Source organism: Dermatophagoides pteronyssinus, unplaced genomic scaffold (assembly GCF_027571235.1).
Source record: "Dermatophagoides pteronyssinus isolate colony J.1.1.1.1 unplaced genomic scaffold, Derpt_VIB-CSIC_2022.12 sq0001, whole genome shotgun sequence".
NCBI lineage: Eukaryota > Metazoa > Arthropoda > Arachnida > Sarcoptiformes > Pyroglyphidae > Dermatophagoides > Dermatophagoides pteronyssinus.
In genome coordinates, this window is record NW_027461525.1 from 431,040 (window position 1) to 458,759 (window position 27,720).

At 29.2% G+C, this 27,720-nt stretch overlaps 1 protein-coding gene across 1 annotated transcript; it reads left to right on the forward strand.

Annotated features, from left to right (window-relative positions):
* dysf (neuronal PAS domain protein dysfusion) lies at window positions 1-27,367 on the forward strand. The gene is made up of 10 exons (XM_027346762.2): window positions 1-826; window positions 4,146-4,327; window positions 7,507-7,637; window positions 8,255-8,344; window positions 17,944-18,189; window positions 18,266-18,450; window positions 21,005-21,111; window positions 21,200-21,353; window positions 21,451-23,613; window positions 26,087-27,367. Exons 1-9 carry the CDS (start codon window positions 786-788, stop codon window positions 23,585-23,587), a joined length of 3,273 nt encoding a protein of 1,090 aa, XP_027202563.2. The 5' UTR covers window positions 1-785; the 3' UTR covers window positions 23,588-23,613; window positions 26,087-27,367.
* The last annotated feature ends 353 nt before the right edge of the window (window positions 27,368-27,720 follow it).

Genomic DNA, 27,720 nt, shown 5'->3' on the forward strand with positions numbered 1-27,720 from the left:
TGTGTTGCAGCAGCCAGATACAGCAGAAAAAAAGGTACAACAGGTAAATCAGCATCAGCAGAAGCAAGCAAAAATCGTTCGTTTTTTGATGTTCTTTTAGTTTGTCGTGATCTCACCTTATTCAGTTTCAATTCGGTTGCTGTTCGATACGGAACGAAAATATATTGTGTTCGATTTTTTCAAATCGTTATTCAAACACGATTCATTAATTCGTCGATCGATCGTGTAATCACGATTTCGCACATTTCTTACTGATTATGATGATGATAATGATAATATCGATCACATCAACCATGAAAACCGTGAATATTTAGGGTTGAATGACAGAAAGAGAATCGGCACGAATTTTTTCAAACAAAAAACGGTATCACGTACCAAACAACATTATTATTAATTTTTAATCGCGCCCGATTCGTGTTCGGCTACTGATTACCTTGACAATAGATAGTTTTGTTTCGTGATTTTTGATCGTGAAACCAAGATGCTAAAAAAAACGGTGTCGATTAGATCATGAATCAGTTTGATGGTGATGTGATCGACTTGTTTCCGATATATTATATCACGATTTCCATATTCAACCAGATTCATCACTTTTGTTTATTTTATTTTTGTTTCATTGTGAAATTGAAAGCGAAAATTTTTTATTGAATTTCTATGTATTCCGTGTTTTGTGATTTTTTTTGTTGGTGTATATTGGTTGTGTGATTCAAGTGAAGTGTTAAATCAAACTTGTTGTAAATTTCAACATTTTTTATCAACAACAAACTGAAAAAAATTCAGCAAAAATGATGCTGGCCTCGACACCAAATCTGCTGCAAATGTGCAGGTATGTGAATATTGATATTGAAAAAAAAACGACTTTTTTTCCTGAATAATGTAAAAACAAATGCAAAACAAAATATTAAAATATGATAATCTTACATCTCAAAAACAAAAACGAAAAATATAAAGTCTATTTCCGACAGACAGGTGTATGTAGAGAATGTGTCATTGTCGTCATCGTAGAAACAAAGAAAAAAAACATACTTAGAAAAATATGTAAATTAACGATTAAAAATAAGAGATTTTCTTCTTATTTTGCCCAAAATATCCATCCACAATGATTGACATCGATCGACAATTGACAAACCGTCAATCATCAAATAGATTCTCCATTTTCATGCTGTGTATCAATGAATTTAGCAATCAAAATAACAAAAAAATATTCATTGATTTTGTGAAGGGCAAACTGGAGAAACTGGAAGATGTAGAATTGACTTTAGCTTTTTGTTGAATTTATAATTTTTGGGCTTTTTTTCTGTTGTTGTTGATCTTTTTTTTTCACTGTTGTGATGCATCTGCTTGTTTGCATTTTTAATTTCATCAACAAGCAAAATGATTTGTTGTTGTTGTTGTTGTTTCAATCAAATTATTCATTCATTCAAATGAATGATGTACGATGTGTTCGAGAGAAAAATACCTTTCCGACTGTTTATTATTATTATTCTATCCAACCAATTCATTCGAGGATCGTAAATTTCATTTCTTGTCAACTATGTTAATGGGGGAAAAAATATCTTAATTGTTCAACACACACACACATATATAGTTTTTGTTTGATTAAATTCCAAAATATCAAATCAAAAATAGCGAATGAAAAAAAACTTGGCAATTTTCCAATCATCCAAAACAAACATCGATAAATTTCTTTAAAGATTCAGCATTTTTTCTAAAATACAACAAAATGATGAAAATAAAGAAACCCTCCTTGAAATTATAATCAAAATGAAAGATTTATTAGACATTTATTTTGATTTGATTACAATTCGATTTGAATCACACTTGATCAAACACACACACAAACACACACACATTCAACCAATGATAATTTATAGAAGTTTTTTGTTTTTTGAATAATCAAAAATTTTGAACCAAAAAAAAAAAAAAAAAAATCTTGACTGATAATTTGATTTGATTTGATTGAAACAAAAAGTAATGCATCATTTGAATCAATTTTTTGTTTTGCGCATCGCCATCATGAAAAATTCAAAAAAATCAAAAATCAAAAATCAACCAAAAACATTGTATAACAATGATGATGGATTGATAATGATGATGATGATGATTAAAGTTATAGTTTGATTATCGTATCATCATTACCGAATCGAACCGAACAACAACAACAACAAAAATTTCAATGTCGGTTTCTTTTGTCTTTTGTTATCTTGTTGTTGTTTTCGGTCGATAACCGATTCTTTGATGAATTACAACAAACAACAACAAACGAAAATCAATTGAAATCATCATCAATTGAAAGATAATTGAGCCATTTTGTTGACTGAACATCATCATCTTGATGATGATGACGATGATAATAATGAATATCTGTTGTTCAATGGTGTATGAACAAAGCATCACCATCATTTGTGGTTGTTTTCAACCACAAACAAAACAAAATAAAAATACCGCATATTATGATTGATTCGATGTTACACAATAACAATAATAATTGGATCTTATCGAAAAAAAACCTTGATGATGATCTTTAGGTTATTGAATGTGAATTGTAAAATTGTTGTACTTTTGTTTTGCCAAACAGGATTGCGTGTTGATGATTGTTTCGGTTGATTTTTGACAATAATAACGATGATGATAGTTAATTTGTGTTTGAATTTCGGGTAATAATTTTTTTTCGGTTTATTATGGCAATATTTTCAATAAATAATCAATTTTTTTGGTTTGTAAAAATCAATTTTTGGCGGCTAAGAAAAGAATTCAATATTTTGTAATTGATACTTTATTGATGATGGTGATCATCATCATTATGATCAAAAGGAAATTTCCAATTTGACCATCGATTTATGTAAATTAATTTTTTTTCATTATAACATTGTTTCGATACGCAATGTAATGTAATGAATTTTTCCGTTGTTGTTAAAATATTATTGATTGAAAAGAATGTCATTCTGAGACATTATTAACAGTGGACAACATGTGTTTTTCTCATAATCATTTTTTTCCTTTGAAATCGAAATAATTAACATTTTTCTTTAATTGCTTTTTTGAGAAAAAAATTAATTCATTTGATTTGCTGAATGAATTGAAAATTTCTATCAATGAAAAATTCTTCAAAAGTCGAATTGAACAAAAATTGAACAAAAACGAAAACAAATTCTATTCGTTTCGGTTTTTGTTGTTTTTCACTATTCAACTTTCTAATAATGATAATTATGATGATCATCATCATTATCGATGACGACAATAATAAAAATCGAACAGGTGTGTGTGTTTCTCGTATGATGATGATAATAAAGTAAAAATCACGAAAATCTTTTCAATTCAATTTTTATTAAAATTTGACCACTCGTTTTACACGGTTGTTACTATTATCACATCATCCTATTCATATTCATCATTTTTTTCGATGTTGTTTATTGATATTCAACAGCATTTCTGTTTGTTTTTTGCAAACAAAATTTACATTCAAATCATTGACTGATGCTTTTGTTGGACAATGATGATGATGATTATCACTGCCTAGACTTGCCAGCAAAAACTACCGATTTAAATTGATTTAAATGAGATTTTATTTTCTGTTTGAACGTAACGAAAATAAATCGATATCGATTTTTCTGTTTCAAGTTTATTCAATGAAAATTTTCTCGAATCGATCTTGTTTTTTTTTCTATCCCGGTTTTAAAAATTGATTAATCAAGAAAAAAAAATTCAAGCAAAAAAGAAAAAGAATTGGAAATGAATTCTCAATCAAACAGATTTTCTTCATTGATCATTTCCATTTATCAATCGATTTGATTGATTATTTTTGATTGGATTTTTTTCTAACCAAAAAAAAAAAAAAAAAAAGTTTTTTTTTCAAAAATGATGCTCGGTGTGTGGGCAAACTTAAAACCAAACTAAGTCAAAAAGACAAAACGGTCACCTTTCACCTGTTTATTTTCATTCACTTTATTTTCAAATCACCTTTGATCTTTGATAATGATGATAAACTTTACTTTTTAGTTTTTTTTGAAAATTCAATATTTGGACAAAATCAATGATTTATCCGATTTATATCGAGAATAAATCAATTTTCAATTCACCTAATCGATTGATTTTCTAACTTTTTTTTCTCCTTTTTTTTCTTCATTCATTTTTGAAAAAAATAGCTTCGATGCAACCAAATCAACAAAAGGAGCATCAAAATTACGACGAGATTTAATCAATTCAGAAATTGCCAATCTTAGAGATCTATTACCATTACCATCATCAACCAGACAACGTTTATCACAGCTACAATTGATGGCATTAGTTTGTGTTTATGTACGAAAGGCAAACTATTTTCAATATGGTAAGTTTGTTTTGTTTGATGATAAAAAAACAAAGAAAGGATGTGATTGGTTTATTGAATGAATGAATGATCGAAGGGGAAAAAACCTACGAAAAATCAATGACCGATCTATGTTTGATGCTTTTCACGTTTCGTTGTTTTTGTTAAGATCAGAAAAAAAACCTAAAACCTGGACAAAATAACAAAAATTTGAAAAGCCATGTTTCAATCTTCACAGTGGTTGGTTTCTTGCTTGGTAGTTTACTTTCTTTTGTGGTGGGGGTTTTTTAAAAAAATTCAAATCATCATCATCATTATGATTCAACGAAGAAGTTAGAAAAAAAAATCCAGAGAAGCTTATGCTGATCAGCAAAAAAAAACAAAAACAAAAACAAAACTAAATCTACTTGGCTAAGATCTTTTAGCCAGAAATAGATTGACAGAGTGAAGGATCAATAAATATTGATTTTTTTCATTTCTTCTTCTTCTGAAAAAATCTGAATGACCAAAAATGAAACCGAGAAATGCTAATCACAAACACACACACACACACCGAAATGAATATTTTTCAACTGTCAATTTTTGAAAATCATCATTAGCATCATATAAATATCAATACATTCTTATGGTGGTTTGATGATGTTTAAATTGGGAAAAAAAGTGAAATTTTTTTGTGGGTTATCTTTGATCAACATGGATGGAAGAAAAATAGAAAAGATTTTGACATTGAAAAAATATGATGATGATATCTATGGATATCTCAACCAAAGCATCATCTGTCCATAGAAAAAGAGATAAATATCAATGTTGTCGTTGATGTTTGAATGTCAAACATATTGTACAGTGGTCCCTTGTTTACTTTCAAGAATCTTTTTTTTTCTGCAAAACAAGTCAAATCAAATTTTCTCCCTGATCCCCACCATCATCATTTTCAAATAATAATGATGAATTGTATTCAGAGAAAAAAAAACTGTCGAATTGAATTAAACTAAGGTCAATAGCATCTTTGTTGTTGTTGTTCGATACTGCTTCTGCTGCTGATCAAAAATGATGATGGTAAATGTATGTGGAAGCTGCCATTTTTACATAGTTTTTGAATTGTGAGTGAATTGATTCATTTCATGGCTTTCAATTTTCAATTCTCTCTTTCTAGGATCTTTCCTTTTAGAAAATAACGAAGAAGAAAATGATTGTTCATTGCCACCGAAAGCAATATCGTTTTCTTTTTTCTTTTTTTTTGTTGTTAAATAAAAAAAAACTTTGATGATGATGACAATACAAAAGGTTTTAGTTTTCTTTTCTTTTCTTTTCTTAATGGTCTCTTCTTAATAATGATTATCCTCTAGTGGTCGTCATCGTTAAATGTTGATGGTGATGACCAAAAGAATCAATTTTAAATAATGTGATTTTTGTTGTTTGTTGGAAAATTGAATCAAAATCAAATTCAAATCAAAAATTTTTTTGTGGCTGATTTTTTTTTCTTCTATCTGGTTAGCTTTAAACGTAGAAGATTATGACCATCACCACCAACGCCGCCACTATTTAATAAATTCATCATTTAGTTTTATGCATCAAATGTTCATTAATGTCAAAATCGATTAGTTTTTCTATTCTTCCAAATCCAAATCTATTTCACACATAGCAGTGTTGTGAGATATTGATTATATTTAGGTGCTTAGCGCTCACTGTTACATTTTGAATGTCCAAATCAATTTTCATCAAATCAATTTTTTCTCCTTCTTCTAAATTCTAATCTCAAAAAGGTTATTCAGAAATTGATCTTTTTCATTCACAAAATTGTCTACGCAAATGAAAAAATCGTCTTAGTTTCATTCGATAATGGACAACATAATAATAATAATGTGATGATGATGATAAGGTCATATCGTTATTATTGAATTTCTATGTGAATTGACGATGATGGACTAAATTAAATGAGATTTTTTTTCCACTGCATAAAGATTATCATTTACCACAGCCACCACCATATTGAATATATGGCTTGCCCTTATTATAATGACGACGATAATGATGATGTTTGATAATGATAATAAACTTTGACACTTTATTTTTTGTTTTGTTTTGCTTTGTTCAATCCATATTATCATAGTCGACGTCGTTTCTTTCATTCTTTTATTCGAATGAACAAAATGAATTGAATAAAAAATAGCTTAGTTAAGCTTCATTCAAGAAAAAAAGTTAATAAAATTATAAAACCAATGAAAATGCTGAAAAATGTAGATCGTTTTTTGCTTTTTTCTCATTCATTCATTAACTTCATTCATTTTATTTCATTTTTTTCTGCATAAAAAAAAAGTTCAACAGGCTGCTGAATTTTTGTTTTGTTTATTTGCTGCACTTTGTTTTGTTCCACCAGAAGTATTCAACCTCGAATAACATCTTCATTTCATTGTCGTCGATTTTTTATTATTATTTGAATTTTTTTCGGAAAAAAAGAAATCCATAAAACTGAATGAACTGGAAAAAACTAACTTTAGTTATTTAAATCTTTTTCTTTTTTGTCATTGTCATTGTCAAAATCTTTAAATTTTAAGCTCTTTACCTGCTTACTTGCTTGCACATGGACAATACAGGTGAAAAATTCTTCAAAAAAATCAGAAAAATAATTCAAAGGTCAAAACCTGAATTGAACATTGAACATTGAATTTTTTCTAGAATTAAACATTTCATATTTTGTTGTTTGTTTGTTATTGTTCCATAACAATCAAAATTCGAGCATCATCATTATCATCGGTTTCCTTCATCACTTTTTTGAAGGACAATGCTTTCTTTTCAGGTGGAGCTCGATTCAAAAAAAAAAAAAAAATTATTTCAAATATCTTTTGGACTTTTTTGTTTGTTTTTTTGGTGTTTGAAAATTCAAATTGATTGAATTATGGTGGATGCAAAGAAAATCATTATCTACATAGATTTTATGTCGTTTTTTTTGCGAAAGGGTTAAAGTGATGAAAAGAAAAGAAAATGATAATAAAACTCGAAATTTCATCGGTGTGATTTTTTTACTTCAGTTTTTCAAGTCCAACCAATCTGAATATTGAAATGGAAATTTAATCAAATTTAATGGATTTTATTTGTCACTTTTTTCTGTTTTTTTTTAATTACTTCAAACAAAATTGCTAATTAATTAATTTTCCTTAATTTCATTTTCAATTTATCTGTTTATCTGGACATCATCGTAGCATTTCGAAAACATGAATTGATTCAATCACATCATCACCACCATCACCATAATCATCATCATCATCCACATTATCCACATCATCATCATTATAATCATCAATTGTCAATGACCAATTTTGGTTTCTCAAAGGTGAGTTGCTGCTGTTTTTTTTCACTGTAATGTGATTATTTTATTATCGTTTATGCATGTGATGGATGCTAAAATAGCGCGTTATTTGCATGTTTTGTCACTTGAAATTTTACGTTTGCAAAATTTTATTGGTTGTTAATTTCAACAGATTTTTTGTTTCGAGACCACCAAGAAAACGATCATAAAATTTTTTAGTTTTCTGTCTGCAAAAGCTAAAACCATTTAGAAGTTTTTCTCAGATTCCAAAATAATAAAAAAAAGCTTTTAATTAGGAAAAAAAATTATAAGCGAAACACAAAACTATAATGAAATTGATGTAATCAATGGAATATTTTTTTTCCCATTTGAAAATTATCGATTAATTAATTAATTTAGCCCTTTTCGTATCAAAAAGCGATTGATTGAAAATTGAATTAATCAATTAATTATTGAAAATACATATTTAAGGCTACTGTAAACTCAGAAAGACAGTTAAAAAACGTGTACATTTCATATTATGTTTCTTCTCCGTTAGTTTTTTGTTGTTTCCAAAAATCAATTATTTTCTCTTCTTCTTCATTAAATTAATTATAATTAAAATAATTACAACACGAAAAATCTCATTCACTCTATAATAGGCATTAAATGGATTTCTTATGATGATGACACAGAATGGAAAATTGCTCTATATTTCGGATAATGCAGCTGAATATCTTGGCCATTCAATGGTAAGTTGTTTTTTTTTGTTACAAACTAACATCAACCAACCAAACCAAAGATAATTTGGTTTTAATTAGTGGTTAAAAAAAATCCAAGACAAAAAACAATCATTATAACATCATCTTGAAGACAATTAAATTAACATCTTTGTTGTCGATGATGTTAATGTAACGGATTTTTCATGCTGCTTGATTTTTTCAATTATTTTCTCATGTGTCCAGTGTGTGTGTCCAGCGTGTTAATTGAGTTATATTTCAATCAACAAAAAAAAAAAAAAAACGAAACAAACGAACTTTAACAGCATCAACAAAAAAGAATGAAAAAAAACCCGTTACTTTCAAACTTAGTTAGTTAGTTAGTTAAAAAGGATGTTTTACAACTTGGTTTATAACATTATCATCATCAACAACATTGATAAGACATGAAAATCATTCATTGTCTGTGTGTTAAGACAGACAGGCATTTGATTTGTTTTGATGATGATGATGGCCAATGAATAAGTATTAGATTTTTGTTTCTTTTTCAAATTTAGTGTTATGCTCGTGGTTTTTTTCTATTCAAAAAAAAATTTTATTATTATCATCCACACTCTTGTGCAGGTTTGTTTGCAATTTTACACTTGGAAAAACAGTGAAAAAAATTGACAGATGCAAGCTACACATACACATCGTCAGCATGGCAAAAGAAAAAACCTTTTGATTTTTGATTTTAGTTTTGCCATTGTAATTCATTTAACAACAGGTGTTTGTTTGTTGTTTGTCGTTTGTTAACGGTGTGTTAATGATGATGTTTTTTTTATTTATTTTTTTCACAAAATTTTTTTTGTTTTTTTAAATTTCAAATTTTTCAAAAAAATAACATCATCGGAATGAATATAGGAAAAACATTTTCAGATGTACTTCGGTTCGTCGATCTCTCTCTATCCTTCTTCTATTTCCAATCAAATATTATCATTATGAATTTTGGGCGCCCAATCTTTGATCACCAAATCGATCGAATGATCATTGTGAAGGAAGAAAAACACCGAAAAAATTTCCTCAAATAGCGACAAGAGCGAAAAATGAAAATTTCCATAACTTGATTTTTGTTGTTCACAAAGAAGTTGAACGACAACAAGAAGGAAAAATTCTTTTCTTTTACCTTTAACTAGTTTTTTTTGGCAAACGAATGAAAAACGAAAAGGTGGAGAAGAAAAAAAATGGTTACGTAACTCTCTCTCTATTGGGTGAACTCTCTCATAAAGTTTTCAAACCAAAATTTTTTTGCAATTTTTGATTGGCAACAACAGACAAGGATGAAAAGAAGAAAAAAGGATAGTAAATTTGATTTTTATAAAACAAGATGTATCGGTTTGTAACCAGTAAAACATCATCATCATCATTCTGATGATGCTATTGAACTTTTTTGTTGTTTTGCTTGCCTGATGTTTGATTGCAATGAAAATTCTCCATTCAATTCATTTTTCCCGAGATTCATAAATGAACTTAGTTAGTGAAATTAGTTAGTTAGTTTCTTTAAACTAACCTGATTGATTTGTTTAGATTTTTTGTTTGTCTCCATCATCAAATTTTATCATTTCTATTGTTTTCCTTTTTTTTCTACCCTACCTGATACCTGTCTTATACCTGGTTCTCTCGCAATCAATCTACATTCATTCACCTGGCCAATTGATAATGATGATTATACAACATCCCCTTTGATAGATAGATAGATAGATTGTTTGAAACCATCATCATCATCATCATCATACAATGACAAATTAGAAAATCGTGATCTGTAATCTTTGATCCTCTTGATTCTTCTACTGTTATCCATTCATTCATTCATAATACCTACACACAGATTTTCATTCAATATTGATGATGATGAAGATTGGTTTAACCTTGCGAAGCGAACAACAACAGAAAAAAAACTTGAACTTGAACTTACCAAAAAGAGAAGAAGAAGGGTATCATCATCAAGCAAGCAAAAAAAAACATCAATAATAATGAACTAATTGTATCTGCCAAAACTATCTTTCTATCTCTTTCTTTCTTTCTTTCTATTTCGACAAAACAGGATCAACGATAATGATGATGATTATTTCATCAATGAAAAATTTTCTGTTTTTTTATTCAATTTAAATTCCCAAATTGTCATTGAAGAAAAATCAAATCAAATTTGGTTCTAGTTTAATGTATTTCACCTGTTGTTCATCATTTTTGATGATGGAAATATTTGACTTTTCATAAACTCCGCCTTTTTTATAACTAATTTTATACAACAAATAGGCGTGCCAATACCACTTATATTGTGTTAACACTATGCAAGCAACAAACAAACAAGCAACAAGTGTGCTATATATCAACAGTACACGTCAGTTTTTTCGTTATCCAATCAAATTCAAAATAATTTTCTGTCTGCTTTATCTATCTATCACTGTTGTCGCTGTTGCTGTTGACAATTTTTTTTCAAATAAAAATCAATCAATTAAAATTCCAGAAAAGAGTTCATTGTCACCGGTAGTTTTTGGTTGTCATGCGCATTTCTGAAAGAATCATTAACCCTTTTTTTATCCAATCGGTTGATTGATGTGTTTGTATTATCAATTTGATGAATGAATCATATCAAGCTAGGTATCATAATCATAGATATTAATATTGATGAAATTATATAATTTATATTGGCCATTGGCGTCACGACTTGAATGACCAGTTTTTGGATGTTTTTTCTTGGTATATTCCCTACCTTTCGCTGCTTCGTTAAGAAAAACAAAAAGATTTCTGTTAATGAGTGAGAGAGAAAAAAACAAATCAAAAAAAAATTTAAAATCCAGGTTCAATTGAATGACTGAAAAACTGATGATGAAAATTTCTGGTGGTTTTTCTTTTATGATATAAATAAAAGAAATGTCCAAAACCACCACCACTATCATCATCATGTTCATTGGTTACCTGTATCGTTGTTGTTTGATGAACTTTTTTCGTTCATCGTTTTCTTTAATAATAAATAATTTCGACGCCGAATGATCCCGGAACTTGAGTCGAATCACGATCTTTTTTTTTCTTTCGTTATTATTTATGTTGACGACAACAACAACAACTAACTAACCATCACTCTCTCCATCTCTATCCATTACAACTATCAACCATGTCCATCTATGTAATACATACATTTTCACTTGTTGATGATAATGATAAAGTGATAGTTTGTGTGAAAAGGGAGATTTACACAATAACATCAATTTTTTTCTGTTGTTTCATTGAAAAAAATATCGTTGGGTCATTTTTGCTGACCATATATTGCTGTTATTTTGTTTCATTTCTTCAATGGCTACTGTTATTTGCTTGTTCGAAAACTAAATGACCATTATATCGATGATATTTGATTTGTTGTTACCACCAATGTTGATAAATATGATGATGACCACTAACATTTCGAATGATGATAATCAATCGACAACTTTTTTTTTGGTTATAACCAATGATGATGATGATGATTATTGAAGAAGGACTTCAGGTAGTCATCATCATCATCAGGTTAGGTAGTCAGGTAGTCATTCGGGTCAGTAGCTCAGAGTCATGTCTGGCTCCGTCGGTCCTATGTCTTTGTTGTTCGTTTGTTCGTTCGTTCAGTTGTCCTCGTAGTCATCATCATCGTTAAAAAAAGTCATGTTCAGACGACGACTACAAACTATGACCTGGTCGTAGGTTAATTAAACACGGTGATCTTTGTAAGATAACGACAACAACAAGATAGATAACAAAAAGATTATCAACAAAATCTGGCTTCACAGAATTGAAAGTTTTGCTTTCCCCTTGTTGTTTTTTAGTTAATTTTTTTTCAAAAATTTTACACAGCAGTTTGTTCGCGCGAGCAAATTAATTAGTTTTAGTATTTCGCAATTTGCGTATATGTACGTACGTACGTACATCACACAACAACAATAATCTGTTATAAATAATTCGTTCTCACTTTTTTTCCTTGTTGCCAATCAGCCAGCCAGTGAGATTGGATGCGGATTTTGATGATGATGATGTGCCGATTGAAAAATGATTCGATCTGTTTTTTTTCTGTTTCATCCATAAATGTTTTTATAATTGATCGTCGCCGACGTCGTCGTCTAGATTCTTGTGTGTGTTGCCTAGACACACTTTTGAAGAATTGCCAATTTTTACATAACATCATCTGTGTGATGATGTTATGTAACACACCATAGGCATATATGACTCTATTTGTCAGTTAGTTTAGTTTAGTTTAAATGGAAAAATATTTGGCGCCAAATAGACGCCGATTGATTCATTGATCTTTTTTTTGAAATGTGAAAAAAAATGAAAATCCTCTTCAAAATTTTCATCTTTTACACATGACATTGGATAAACGAGAAAATAGAAAACACCGACAACTAAGGTAAAATCAGTGATTAGTTTGTTAAAATTGGAAATCCAAGATAAAATCCTTGTTCTTGTTGTTGATTTTTTGACGTTTTTTTTGTTTTAAAAAAATCGTCGACGAAGACGACAACGAATAATGATTACATCACCATCACCAATATACAATCAACAGGTAAAATAGGTGTTGATCGTTTTGTCATTGATCGCGTTTATCAATGATTTTTAATCAATATCTACCTGGCTAGGTAGATAGATACACCTTCACAATTAGTCAGAAAAGAAAAATTTATTTCTTTTTTCTTTTTGGTTGATTGGTGGGTGCCAAAAAAAACATTTTTCATTAATTTTCTCAACACAGAAAAAAAACCTTGAAACAAAAAAAAACATTAAATGCTAAAGTCAGGTAGTTATTTCTCTTGTTAAAATAAGTGTGTGTTAATGTCATTTTGGTAGGTCAAACAAAAAAATTCGGTGATCGTTACGCAATGATGATGATAATTTCTCAAAGATCTAATTTATAATAATATTTTCAAATGTCTCGATGTGCTGCTGGTCAATTACATGTTTGTTGTTTTTTAAAACAAATTTTTCTTTCGTCTGTCTATCTGGCTAGACTACTGCTAGGCATCGCGCTTCTCATAATCATATAGCATCAATCTTTTGGATTTGTCATCATCCTGGATATCATCATTTTTCTTCGGAAAAAAAGCTAATCAAGAAATGATAAAACATTGATGATTTTGAAACATTTAAATTTTTCCATGATGATGATTTTCTTACACAAAATGATTACTTGAAGGGGGGAAGAAATTGCATTTTTGATCGATGAAAAGCTCAAATCAATCGATTGATTGATTGATTGATCAATAGAAGAGTATATAAGAAGATTTGTTTGCTTATCGATTTATGTCATTGCTTATTCATTCATCTTATTTTTGTTATTTAGAGTTTTCTGTTTCTGCTTGTTTCAATCAAATCAATGTCAAAAAACAACAGCAAACAGAAACTAATCGATATTTATTTTAATGAATTTTTTTTGTTTGTCAGGAAGAGAAAAATCAACAGAAAGAGAAAAAACGGTTTCATTTCAAAAAAACAAACAAACAAAACAAAAAATGTCTTAATATTGATTGACTTGTATGCTTAAAATGTTTGTTTGTTTTACATTTTCTGCATAAATAAATATAACCAGAAAACAAAAAAAATGATTGTAAAGAGCTTATTGGCTTATTTTACTTTTCTGTCTTTACTTCGCTGTTTTTCTTTCATTTGAAATGAATAAAGCCATCTTCGTCATCATCAAAACATATATATATGACAGTCACGAGATAGACAGATGAATATTGTGTTTTGAATAATGAAATGTGAATGAATGAATTATTTAGAAAAAACAAACAAATATCAAATGAAGGATGATCAAGTAAGAATGTTTGAGCCAAAAAAAAATCAATAATATATTGGATACCTGGTGTGTGTGTACAGTTTCCGATTATATTTTTTCCGATGTTTTTTCAATATTGAAAAAACATAGTATTTTTGACGTCCACCATTACAAAATGGACATTGTCAGTCAACAGGTTAACACAGGTTGTTGTTTTTCTTAAAAGAAGGTAGCCAATGGAATAAAGCAAAAACAAAACAAGGCTGCTTGATACGCGGCGCCGTTTAGTCCCGAAAAAAAAATTACGATGGACCTAATAATAATGATGGAACATTTAATTTTTGACCTTATCATCATCATCATCATCATATGACCTTAGGCGTTGGCGTATGAAATGAAAAAAAAATCTCACCTTATTTTTGTTGTTCTTTGATTTTTACCTTTCAACAACAACAACCGAAACTTATCATTAAAAAAACAACAACAACAACAACAACAACAACAATAGAAGAATTTTTACGTGTTTTTTTTATTCCATTTGTTTGTTGTGTGTGTGAATGGAAATTGAGAATACAAATTGAATTTAAAGCAAAACAGAAAAGAAAAACTTTCATGTAGATCTCATGATGATGATGATTATCCAAGGATTTTACAGAAAATTTCATTGTGAATTTCGCTTTGTTTTGTGAATGAAAAATTTTCACAATAAAAAAATAGCCCGAAATTTTCTCAACAATGACAGTAGCTGCTGCTGCATAGAATCATATCATTAGAATTTTAAGAAAAACTTTGGATTTTCTTCAAATCAATGACGCCTAAGACGAAGAAGAAGAAGAAGCGAAGAATGAAAAAAAAATTTACAAACTCCCAATGCAAAACAAAAAAAGATGGTGAAAAAACAACCGCGCCTCGTGTTGATTTTTTTTGGTGGAATTTTTTTTCATTGCATTCATTCTTTGATTATAAGATGATGTTTGCTAAGATGATTTATTGATTTTTTTTTTTGCATTCAATGTTATATTATGGAATTCTGTACATTGAACTTTTATCGTTTTTCAAATTTTCTGTTGAACGAATTAAATATAATTAGCATGTTTTGTTTTCACTCTTTTGTTTTTTTGTTTACAACGCTAATTGGTCACTTATATTTTTTTCTGCTGTAAACAAATTAAACAAAGAGGGTTAACAATAACAATTTGTTGTTGCTGTTTAATATGATAATTATTTGTTGTTGTTGTTTGTAATGTGATTAATGTTTTTTTGTTACAGTTTTTTTTCTCTTGGAAATATTCTTTCTGAATCTAATATTTAGGCCAATGATAATTATTGTTGTTGTTTGTTAATTTGTTTCTTTTTCAAAAAAATGTCTCTATAATTCTCTATGTGTGTAATCCTGATGATGAAAACTTGGTTGACCCTTTTTTAAACTTGTAAATCAATCAATCAATCGATGAATATGCACATCTGGTTTTTATCATTCATTCATCATTGATTTTTTTTCAAATTTTTGGATGCCCTTGAATACATCTATGTAGATATGATGATTATCATGTCATTCCTGATCTAGATTAGTTATGTTAAACTAATGATTTACAACTGATAATTTTTTGTATGATTTTTCTCACTGATCATATACAGTTGTTGTTGTTTTCAATATTTGTTTTGAATTATGATTCTCAACAACAACAACAACAACAACAAACGACAACGATTAATCGATCGATATAAATGTTCTAATTACTTGAAAACGAAGTAACCAAAGCAATTTTTAAAAGCAGAAAAAAATTCACAAATAAAATAAAAATCCGAAAAGGTATATGTTCAACAGGTCAGGAATAATGATTATGAACAATTATTATTATGATGATGATGGTCAACTTTGAAAAAAGAAAAGATTCATCGACATTCATCGATAATGATGATTTTTTTGTTGTTGTTATGTTTATTATCATATATGAAGAAAAATGAATCCAAAAACATTTTTTTTAATGATTGATGATGATGATAATGAAAAAAAATTCATCTTTATAAAATTCATTGGCGACGACGATGATGGTGGTAATGGTTATCGTCGATGATGATGATCATAAAAATTATTATTATTATTGTCCCATCATCATCATCATCGATTGATTCGACCAAAGATTCATCGTTTTTTTTTTCTTCTAATTTCGCCCTTCAGGCACCTTAAAGATGATTGTAATGATGTAGTGGTCAATGGGAATAATCCATAGAATGGTAACCGAAGAGTTCTGCTATCTCTGGCTAAATACACACATAGGGAAAATTTCTCCAGGTTTAATATTTCAACATATTTACCTGTGATGTTGATGATCTAGGAAGAAAATAAAAATTATGATTATCATCAAGGTGAATATTTTTTCGTTGGTTGTTTAATGATTGATCCTCGACGACGATTATCTCATCGATGTGAACTTTGCTTTTTGATTTGAAGCCGATCGCCAATCAATTGATCTTGACATTCGATCAAGTCGGTAAGGATTGTTTTTATTGGAAAGTTTCGGAAAAGCCAAATTTTCAAACTACATACAAAAAGAAGCCATATAATCATAATTCAATTAAGAATGAATTTTTCGAGTTTGTTTTTCTCGTTTGGATCATTACTCGCGTACACACGTGTTTCTCAATGGTTTCAATATAACTGATGACTTTTTAATTATCACTTCTGTCTATTTTGTCGCATGATGACCACGTGCGTTTTTTTATCATATAGAATTTGGCTACCGAAATTTTTTTTTTTGGATAAACGTGAAAAAAATGATCATTTTTGTTCTGGGATCGTGACCGGACAATAATCTTTTTTTTCATACAACAGATGTGTGATAAACAAAACAAAAATGACATTGACATTGACATTGTGACTACATTGATTCTTTGTTGAGACAAACAAAAAAAAAAAAAAAAAAGGTAGCCAGCCCAAACAAAACAAATGTCATTGTCTTTTTCTTCTTCTCTATATGTCTGAGGAGAAGAAGAAATCAAATGAAATGCTCCAAAAATCTCAATTTTTTTCGGCACGAAATCACGAAATTGAAATCATCGATCGATTGATTTCCATGTCCACCAAGTCTGATACTAATATTTTTTCAATGTCGTCGTCGCCATTGCGATTCACACAGACATATTATCAAATCTTATGTGTTCTATGATGATGATTATCATTTCACTTATACATTACATTATCACTTATTATCATCATCGTCATCATGTTCAGATGATAATAACGCCGACAAAATTACCATATGATATAGGCAAAGTAGTAATAATAATTTTATTGAAAAAATAGTAGCAGTAGTAGAATGATGGTGGCGACACATTTCATTTCATTTTATAATGACATAGTTTATAGTTGCTTGTAATCATCATTATCATTATCAACCGAAAGGCGTAATGACATACTGAATACACACAGAACTTACACAGTGAAGCTTGGTTTGGTTTGCCGGTAAAAATCGGAAATTATAATTTTTTTTTGCTTGCTTTCTCTTCTGTCGTAATACGTAATTAGTCGAAGGGAAAAAAATCGATCGATCGATCTGTGTTGTTGATTGACTAAATGACTGACTTGGTGGACTGATTGAGTGACGAATGTGATGAGCAACGTTTTGTCGGTAAACTTTTTTGTTTGGTCAAAAAAACAAAAAAAAACCGCTGATTTGTTGATTGATTTTTGTTTTCTTCGTCCAAAACTAAATTATAACTCTACCTGACACACACACACCGAGATAATTTTGTTTGTTTGTTTGTTGTTTACCTGATTATTTATTCATTATTTCATTATTTATTTATCGATTTTTTTGCCTTTTTTCTTTGTGGTAAATTAAATAAACAGGAAGATTTACTTATACATGGTGATAGTGTATATGATATAATTGAAAAACAAGATCATCAAACTATACAGAATGAATTGATGCGTTCACCATCGTCATCATCAACATCAGCATTATCATCATCGTCATCATCAACGAATCAATCATCAACAAATCAATCATCACCAATATCGGATAGCCGTATATTTTTATGCCGTATGAATGTATCAAGAAATTCACGTAGACAAATGCGTTTCGGTGATCAAAAGGTTAGTTTTTTGAGAAAGTTTCGTGGAACATTTGTTTTTAACCAATATTTTTTCCGGAAAATTTCTCAACAAATAGGTTGTACTAGTCCAAGGACATTTTGTTAGCTATTTACCATTATGTAGCCGTAATGAACCAGTATTCTTAGCTACTTGTACACCAGTTGCAATGCCTGAAACACGTGAATGTGTTGTACAAGGTAGTACAAATGTTTTTACATCAATTCATTCGATGGATATGAAATTTATTCATTTGGATTCAAAGTAAGTTTTTTTTGCTCGAATTTTTTCTCACATAACAATTTCAATCAATATTGCACGATCATCCTCAAATCCGTATCCTTATTCGTAAATTTTGTTTTCAAAACAAATCAAAATTAATCTAATTACTTTAATTGATCGCAGTCAAATGAACAAAATTCGTGACCAATGTTTTTGTAATGACGATTAAAAATTTTCAAAAAACCAAAAAAACCTAAATGTGTGAATCAAAAAAAAAAAAAACAAGAAAATCTAGATCACGATTCATTTCGAGAATAATTTCTTTCACACACACACACACACATATTGTGGGTTCATTACTTTTTTGCTGTTATTCCTGAAACAAAGCACATATCGATATTATCGGTGATCGATTGTTTTTCTGGTTGAATCATTTCATCACGATGTTAATTTTGGTTAATTTTTTTCTATTGCCTGAGGGTGAATTCATGCTTTTCGCATACACGATCAATATCTTCGAAAAAAACCATAAATATAGCCACCATCATATTATACAACAAAATATATCTTATGAAGGTCAATATGGATCAACAGATGCTGTTTGTTGTTCATCATCACAAATTCTGGATCAAAAAAAGAAAGAAAATTCTCTCAATATTGTGTAATCATCATCATTATCATTTCTTCATTTTGACTATGATGATGTTTATCATCTGAATGATAAACATCTGCTATATTACCCTGCTCTTGTTATTCCATAGGTTTCCTAATTTTTTCTCTTCTCTTCTCAGAACAATTAGAGCTTGTTATGTTTGATTTCATTTTTTACCAAAAAAAGATGGCTCGATGTTGTTGATGATTTGATCCTACGCAAATCGTGACTTTGATTTCAAAAAAATTGGTTGTCTATATTTCTTTACGGAATCTAATCTTATTTTAACAACAACAACAGAACAAAACGTTAGTGTCATATCATCATTGATATTGTATAATGGATAGAACACGGACCAGAAAAATAAAATAAAAAATTATAGAAAAAAATGAACATCTATTTTCGAATGTTACAAATGATCAATGTCAATTCTATGAATAATAATGATGTTATCATTATTTTTCCATTGATGTTTTTTTCCTTGTTTTTTTTCACAGGAGAAAATGTCACACGCGACACCATTTCGTATCATTATTCAAACAACATCATCATTATTATTTTATTACCATATCATCATCTAATTCGATGATGATGATAATAATGATTCGGATAAAGAAAAGAGAGATTTCTTTTCTCTCGTTTGATCCAAATTTTTGTTTTGTTTCTCATGAAACAAAACAAAATACGAAAAATTGAACAACAAAAAGTTTGCCGAAAACAAAAAAAAACATTAACAAAATGGACATCATGGAAAAACAATGTCCAGGATTTAAAAAAGTTTTCTTAGATGGTGTGGGAACATGGTCATTGTTTTTTTTTGCTTTGTTTTTTGCATTGATGATCATTCTGAAACAAATTCAGAATTTGGCTCCCACGCACATTAAAAAAAACATGTGTGTACACGGTAAGGTGTATTATCATTATCTGAATTATCATTATGATAATGATGATTATGGCATGTATCACACAGCAATGATCATAATCATCATCATCATCGACAACAATCGATGTCACAGACGATTAGATTTACCTGTAGAACAAAATACGTATATATTCTTTTGATCTATTATTTCCTTGTTGTTCAGTTCGGTTTCGAATACACAAAAAAGATACATTTTGTAATGATACACATGTTGAACATATATTTGATTCGGGTTGTTTTTGGTTGTTTGATCAATTGAACAAATAACAGACACCAATGATTACAGCATAGGACCATCATCTTCATTTTGTTGTTGTTGTTGTTGTCTACATTACAAAACAAGGTCTAATCTAATCATTTTGTATGTTTTTTTTCATTATTATTATTATGGTTATTCCTGGTTTTTGATATTTATTATTATTATTATCTCCCCTTACATTGATTTCGGTTGGTTATATATTTTGATCATAATGTAATGATGATTGACACTTGACGGCGTATGCTACCGTCATGGCCAAAATGAAAAACTGAAATTTTGCTATAGGAATTTCTTTCATTTTGAATCAATGATTATGATGATGATGATGATAATGGTGTGGTAATGTTGTTGATGATGATAGTTTTTACTGTCGAAATAGAAGTACCGGGTAATTCCGTTTTGTCCACACACACTTGTCCCAATTTTTGTTTGTTCGTTTGTTTGGTATATAATTTACCTATGTGGTCCTCTCTCTGTAGCGATGTATCTAATGACAACATCAAGGATATATATGTTTGTTTGTGTGACCCAACAACAAATCAATAAATAATGATAGACAAGCAGATAAACATACAAATCAAACGAAAATCAAAAAATCAATATTATTGTCGTCATTTGACGTCATTCTGGCACCATAATAATAATAACAATAGCAATGATATTTGTGTTTTGAAATATTTTTTTGAAAATTTGAATTTTTTGAGAAAAAATCTTATGGGAAAATTTTTTCAAATTTTTTATTTTTTCTCGTTTTTTTTTGCAGTGGTGAATTTCATCTTGGTTATCGAAAAAATCGTTTGAAAAATCTATCATGGTATGATCTGGTGCATTGGGATAATCTTAAAGAAGCACAATCAAAACATAGGCTAAGTATGTGAAAATTTTGAAAAATATTGAAAATTTTTTTTTAAATTTTTTTGTTTTTTTTTCATTTTTTTCTCAATCAAACAAACAACAGTAATACAATCGGAACAGGAAAAATCATGTATATTATTGTTACGATTGCAAACAAATTCAATGCAATGGATTTGGGTACATGTTGTTTTACAGGTTAAAGATAATAATGAAAATGGTCAACAACCAGTTATTGTTTGTACAAATCAAGTTTTGAGGTAAAATTTGTTCTTTAAATCTTTATTTTACAATGAAAATTATCAATTTTCGAAACAAAAATTATAAAATTTGTAAATTTTAATTTCTGAAAATTAGTGAAAAAGAAGCCACTGTAATGCAATCAAATCAATGGTTATATCAATTTTATTCATTACATTCAAAAATGCATTATATGCAAAATTCATCATCCACCACATCCACAGCTTCAATTGCAAGCGTTGTTCCTTCATCACCAACACCAAGTAATCATTCAACGACATCCACTAATAATACTAATTATAATAATGATCACCATTTACAACAATCGACAACAACAAAAACTCCAACAACAACAACAACAACCACAAATGATGAAACAACACCAAATTTAGCTGTTCATTCAATTCATTCAAATGATTATTCAACTGGATCATCATATACACATGGAATAATGTCAATACAGACAAATTCCAATACAACTAATGGCCATTATAATAATATTGATAATAACTATGGTGGACATGGTAATGAATATTTATTATCATCAACATCAATGGTACAACAGCAGCAACAACAACAACAACAATATTCACCACAAGCAGGAACATTACCATATCAGGCTATTAATATAAATCAAACCAATACTAATCATAATCAAAATCAAAATCATTTATCAAATACACCACCAGCAACTGCTGCTATTGAACATCATCGTATTATTGGTCAGATTAAACAAGACGAACAACCACAAACACCACCGATAATAACAACAGCAAAAACTCGACAAACAAAACGTAATCGTCAAAATAATACTGATCCAACAGCACAACAGAATCCAAATAAGCGAACAAAAAGTAAAAAAAATCAATCAGTAGCAGCAACAGCAGCGACAACAGCGACAACAACTACAGCAAATACAATTACATTTACAAATCTAAATGATCAATTGACAACATCGACATCGACATATGAACCATACCGGAATACCAATCAATCTTCATATTATCATCATCCGCATTCGAATCGTTCCAGTAATGGTTCAATGTTTGGAGCGCATCAAACACAAACTCTAAATACTACAGATCTCTCAATGATAACATCACCACCATCTTATTATAGTTCTAGTACTGCTTACGGAACATCATCATCATCATCATCATCGGGTCATCCACAAATGATGTCACATTATCATACACATCCAAATCATTATCCAACACATTCCGCATCAACAACCACGAATACAAAATCTTTTAATTTTTTAGATCATAAAACTGGTATGACCACCGATATTCCTCATCAAAATCATCAACATCAACATCATCAACGAAATAATTTTCAAACATCATCCACAAATTTAGTAACTGAAATTCCAATGGTCTCCAGTCATGCATTTATAACATCCACTACATCAAATAAAACGGTTACAAATAGTAATGATCGAAGAGATTTAGATAAAGTACGTTCACCCGAATCAATAACATCAACAACATCGGATTATGGTAGTATGACATCACAATCACCACCAAGTATGATGTTTAATCATGAAAAATTATCACCATTTTCAACAACAACTACTACCGCAACAACACCGTCATCAAATAATTTTCAAAATTCATCAATGAATTTTGAACCAATGTATCATTCCTATCATCAACAACATCAGAAAAATAATCATTGGCCATTACATACTGAACAAAAATCATTACAAAATCCACCGCATCAAGATGAAACAACATTTCATTCATCATTTCAACGTTTTCAATCATTTCATCAATTTTGGCCTGGTTATGCAACGGCTGCGGCAGCTGCAGCCGCTGCTGCAGCAGCAGCAACAGCAACAACAAATTCTGAAGAATTTCCAGATACAGCTACTGTTCAACATCATCACCAATATCCGCATCATCCACATGATCCACGTCATCCAAATTTAGCATCAACATTTCCAATGGATTCATTATTAAATCATCATCATCATCAAAGTCAAGCAGCTTACCATCATCATCATGGACATCATCATGGACATCATCATCAACATTCATTATTTCAACCATATGGTTCATCAGCGACAACAACAAATAATGATAATACAATGATGATGATTGGACATTCATATGATGCTACAAACAAAGCTAATCTAGTCAATGATAATAATCGATCATCACCAACAACAACAACAACAGAAGGAAAAAATGATACAAATAAAACAACAACAACAACAAAAACATCAAGAGCTGCTGCACAACAAGCATTATAAACTTTAAAAATTTCAAAAACAAAGAGGTAAGTGTCATTCTTTTGTTGTGAATCTTTTTTTGCATTCGATTTTTTCCATATGAGAAAATAATGGTGGATACCAGTGGCAAAAAAAAAAAATCAACTGTCAATATGATTATTATCTGATCATCATTATTATTAGTGGTGGTTTGTAGGTGGAGATCTTATGTAGATTGCCAAGAGTGAAAGAAAAACACGGATTTTAAACATTTTTCACAAATTTAAATGCGTGGGAAGAAGCCTCAAGGCTTTGAATATTATCATTACACACACACATTCCTATGTGGATTCCACCATCATTTTGTGGTAACTTACCGATCTGATCCATTCAATTTATTCATCCCATCGGTAGCTATAGCATAAGCTACTGCTGCTGCTGCTTCTGATGGATTTTGTTGTTTTTTTTCGATGGTATTTTGGTTCGATAAAATTGATTGTTTTTTCGTTTATCGAAACGCCTTCGCATTCGATAAACAAAATGGGAACGATGAAAACGATGAAAAACGGTTGTTTATCATACATCAAACCAAACCAAAAACCAAAATGAAAAATACGTGCTTTTCACTGCCCTTTTTGAAATATTTTAAATTTTTTTTCTTTTTTGGTTCCCATCAAATTCATTCCAGAAAATGTTATTGACCGCTTTGTACGCCTACTTTTTTTTTATTTTGGTTTTTTGGTTATTGACCACAAGCTACTGACAGGCCAGTAACAACCAAAACAACAACAACAATATTGGTTTGTGGCAAAGCAATATGTCAAAAAAGCCAAAAATTCTACCCAAAAGATATATCACGCACTTGTTTGACACCCTTAAGGCAAATGATGATGATGAAGTGTATCCATCGTATAAAACTTAAAAACAAAAAAAGTTTAGTTTTTTTTCCAGAAAAAAGTGATTGATTGAATTTTGAGAGCGAGAGCGAGAAAGAATTTTCCCACTTTTTGATGAGTTTTTTCTACTTCAACTTTGAAAAATTTTAATGTTTTTTTTAAATTTTTTTTTATGTGCAAAGAATTTTCAAAACACATTTATGGTTGACAATATAATGATGTTTTTTTTTCGGGAAAAAATTTTTGTTTTTTATTAGCTTAATTAATCCATAAGGCTTTTTTGTTTTAGTTTTTCTTCAGTTTTCAATATGGTAATTCAATTCGTTTAATTAAAATCTAACGCACACAGAATTTCCATTTGAATAATGGTGGTGATGGTCAGGGCTAGCTAGACAATGGTGAACGCGGTTAATTCTTTGTTATGATGATCTTGCCCCTGAAAAAAACATCAACTACGACGATAATGATGATGATGATGGTTAATTGATTTTTGTATATCTGGTCTAATTTTTCCAAAAAACACAGTGTGTTTTCGCTTATTAATTAATTTATTAATTGGAAAACAAAATGAATTAGCATCATCATTGTTCTTTTCCAGGTTTCTATTTTTGAAAATTCATATCTGATATTTTCAGCAACAACAACCACAGAAAAAAGTGTTAAACCTGTAATTATAAATTCACTTTTTTGACATATTGATTATCGATTTGTTTTAAAATGAGTTAAATATTATAATTGATCACTTGATCACCTGATTTACCTGTTTTTTTTTGTTTTGTTTTCTTGAAATTAATTAAATGTCGAATCAGGAACCAAAAAAATAGAAAAATACCAAAAGTTTTGAAAAAACGGATTGAAAAAAATGTTGTGGTTTTTTCTTTTTTACCTGAAATTAATTGGCCAAAAGTGATTAACATTTTTGGATGAAATGTGAATTGTTGTTGTTGTTGTTGTTGCAGTCACACAATCACCTGAGTGAAATGAGAAGAAAACGAAACCATTAACCAAAAGAAAGCGCGCAATTGAGAAGAACAAGAAGAAAAAAAGCAATTTTTCTTTTGTCAAATTCAACATTTGTTTCAATTGGGAAAAAGGATAGAGAACCTCTCTCTTTCTCTTGTCATCATCAGGATTTTCGAAAATTTATTTTCAAAAACAAAAAACTTTTCAAGAATATCTTTCCCTCTCATACACACTTGATCCATAGTTGAATACACAGTTGGAAGTCCAAAAGAAAACAAATCGACCACCACCATCACTTCTTAAATTTGTCTTGACTTTTGACCCGAATTGAATTGAATTGGTGTGTGCGACATCAACCGAATTCAATGAAAATTCGTTACACGCCTTTTCAATTCATCTTTTGTTGTTGTTTTTGGTTTCAATCAATTGAAAAATAATTTGTTCCAATTATATCAATATAAACTTGAATCGAAAATTCAGTGAAAAATGAAACAAAAAATCCTCAATTTGAATTTAGAAAAACAAAAAAAGTATCTATGACAGCTATTTGAATGTTGATTGACCCAAAAAATTTTGAAACAAAATTAATTTACTTACCTTATCTTACTGTTTTACCTGAACAACAACAAAAAATTCTAATTTTTTTCTCTCTTTTTTTCTCTTTTTGTAAACCTTTATCTAGACAAGAAACAACAACAACATATCACAGTTGCAACTGATATGTCGGTCGATCGTTTGGTGTTTTTTTTTTGATCAACAACTGATAATGATGATGATGATGAAATAAAGTCAAATCGAACAAACAACTTGTCAAATTTGTCAAGGAACAAACGAAAATCAACGAATAACAAAAACTGAATCAACTGGTCATCTGGATTGGCCATTTTTTTCCCTGATGTGTCTTTGATGATGAACTAATTTTTTTTTTGTTTCATTGTTGTTGTTGTCACAATGACAATGATGACAGCCAAAAGCAAAACTGACAGAAACGAAAATTTGGACTGTTTTTTTTTATGGAAAAACCAATCAATCAAATCAAAAACCAAATAATCACACACACATTATACAATTATACCTTTTTATATCACCAAATTATAAATAATTTTTCACATCTTTATTCATTTATCATTTATAAAATAAAATAAAATAAACGACAACCGAATTGTACAAAACACTCACACACATACACACATTATTTATGGAACAAATTTTTTTCTCAATTCATTTGAATGATGATTGTATCACGATGATGATGAAAAACTAAACATTATCAATTTTGATCACGTTTCGAGAGCGAGAAAACAAAATACCCTTTTTATAAAACCTTTATTTATAAAACATTCAATTCATAAATATCATTATTATTATCATTATCGTTATCTGGACATTTATCATTTCATTCACTATTCCATTATAATCCATTAATATGTTTTATATATTCACAAATGACACAAACACACACACAAATAAGACTTATTTATAATAATTTTGGCCAAAACAAAGCAAAACATATTTAGGAAATCGATTTATATAAATATATCGATATCATATCGATCGAAAAATTAATGATGATAATAATCGGTAATGATTCATTTCATCTATTACAATGATGGTTATATGGGAATGCATTGGAGCAGAAAAACCCGAAAAAAACCCCGAAAACCTGAACTAAGGGAGAAAAAACAAATATCCGTACGGCATATTGTCGAATATTATGGATGTTATATCATAATGATTTTCATTGAGGAATTTTATCGATTATGTTTTCTTTCTTTATTATTTTCATTTTGTTTTTACATCATTCATCAATTCATCAATCATCCTTTTTCATATTTCAATGGAAAAAAAATTCACCATATTTTCTTGAAAACCACATTTACATCTCGAAATCAATTGTATTTTGAATTCAAAAAAAAACATTTTATAATTTATAAAATAAAATAAATTTTCAATTTTATTTTCATTCATTTCAATGTCGATATTGATTTTTGTCAAATTGATTTTACAATAATAATGATTTTTTAACGAAAAAAAACAGAGGATAATTTAAATAAAACATTTGAAAAATCTAGGTCGTTGTTGATCAAAAAACAATTGTTTTTGATGTTTGATGATAATGGTCAAAATGGCATTAATAATCATCAGCAAACATCATTAGTTATTCATATAACCAACCAACATCATTTGATCGTATTCATTAGCCTTGTTTATTATCATAATGATGATGATGGCTATATATATCGTCGACATTATAATGATTTTTTTGGCGATGCTTTGTTTTATCTAATCAAATTGAAAATAATGTTTTTCATTGAA

What these genes read in the sequence shown, in the direction of transcription:
- dysf (XM_027346762.2), top strand. Translation starts at nt 786, where the DNA reads ATGATGCTGGCCTCGACACCAAATCTGCTGCAAATGTGCAG. An exon ending in AATCTGCTGCAAATGTGCAG is followed by an intron (nt 827 to 4,145) that starts GTATGTGAATAT and finishes TGAAAAAAATAG; the next exon opens with CTTCGATGCAACCAAATCAA. An exon ending in TTTATTCATTTGGATTCAAA is followed by an intron (nt 18,451 to 21,004) that starts GTAAGTTTTTTT and finishes TTTTTTTTGCAG; the next exon opens with TGGTGAATTTCATCTTGGTT.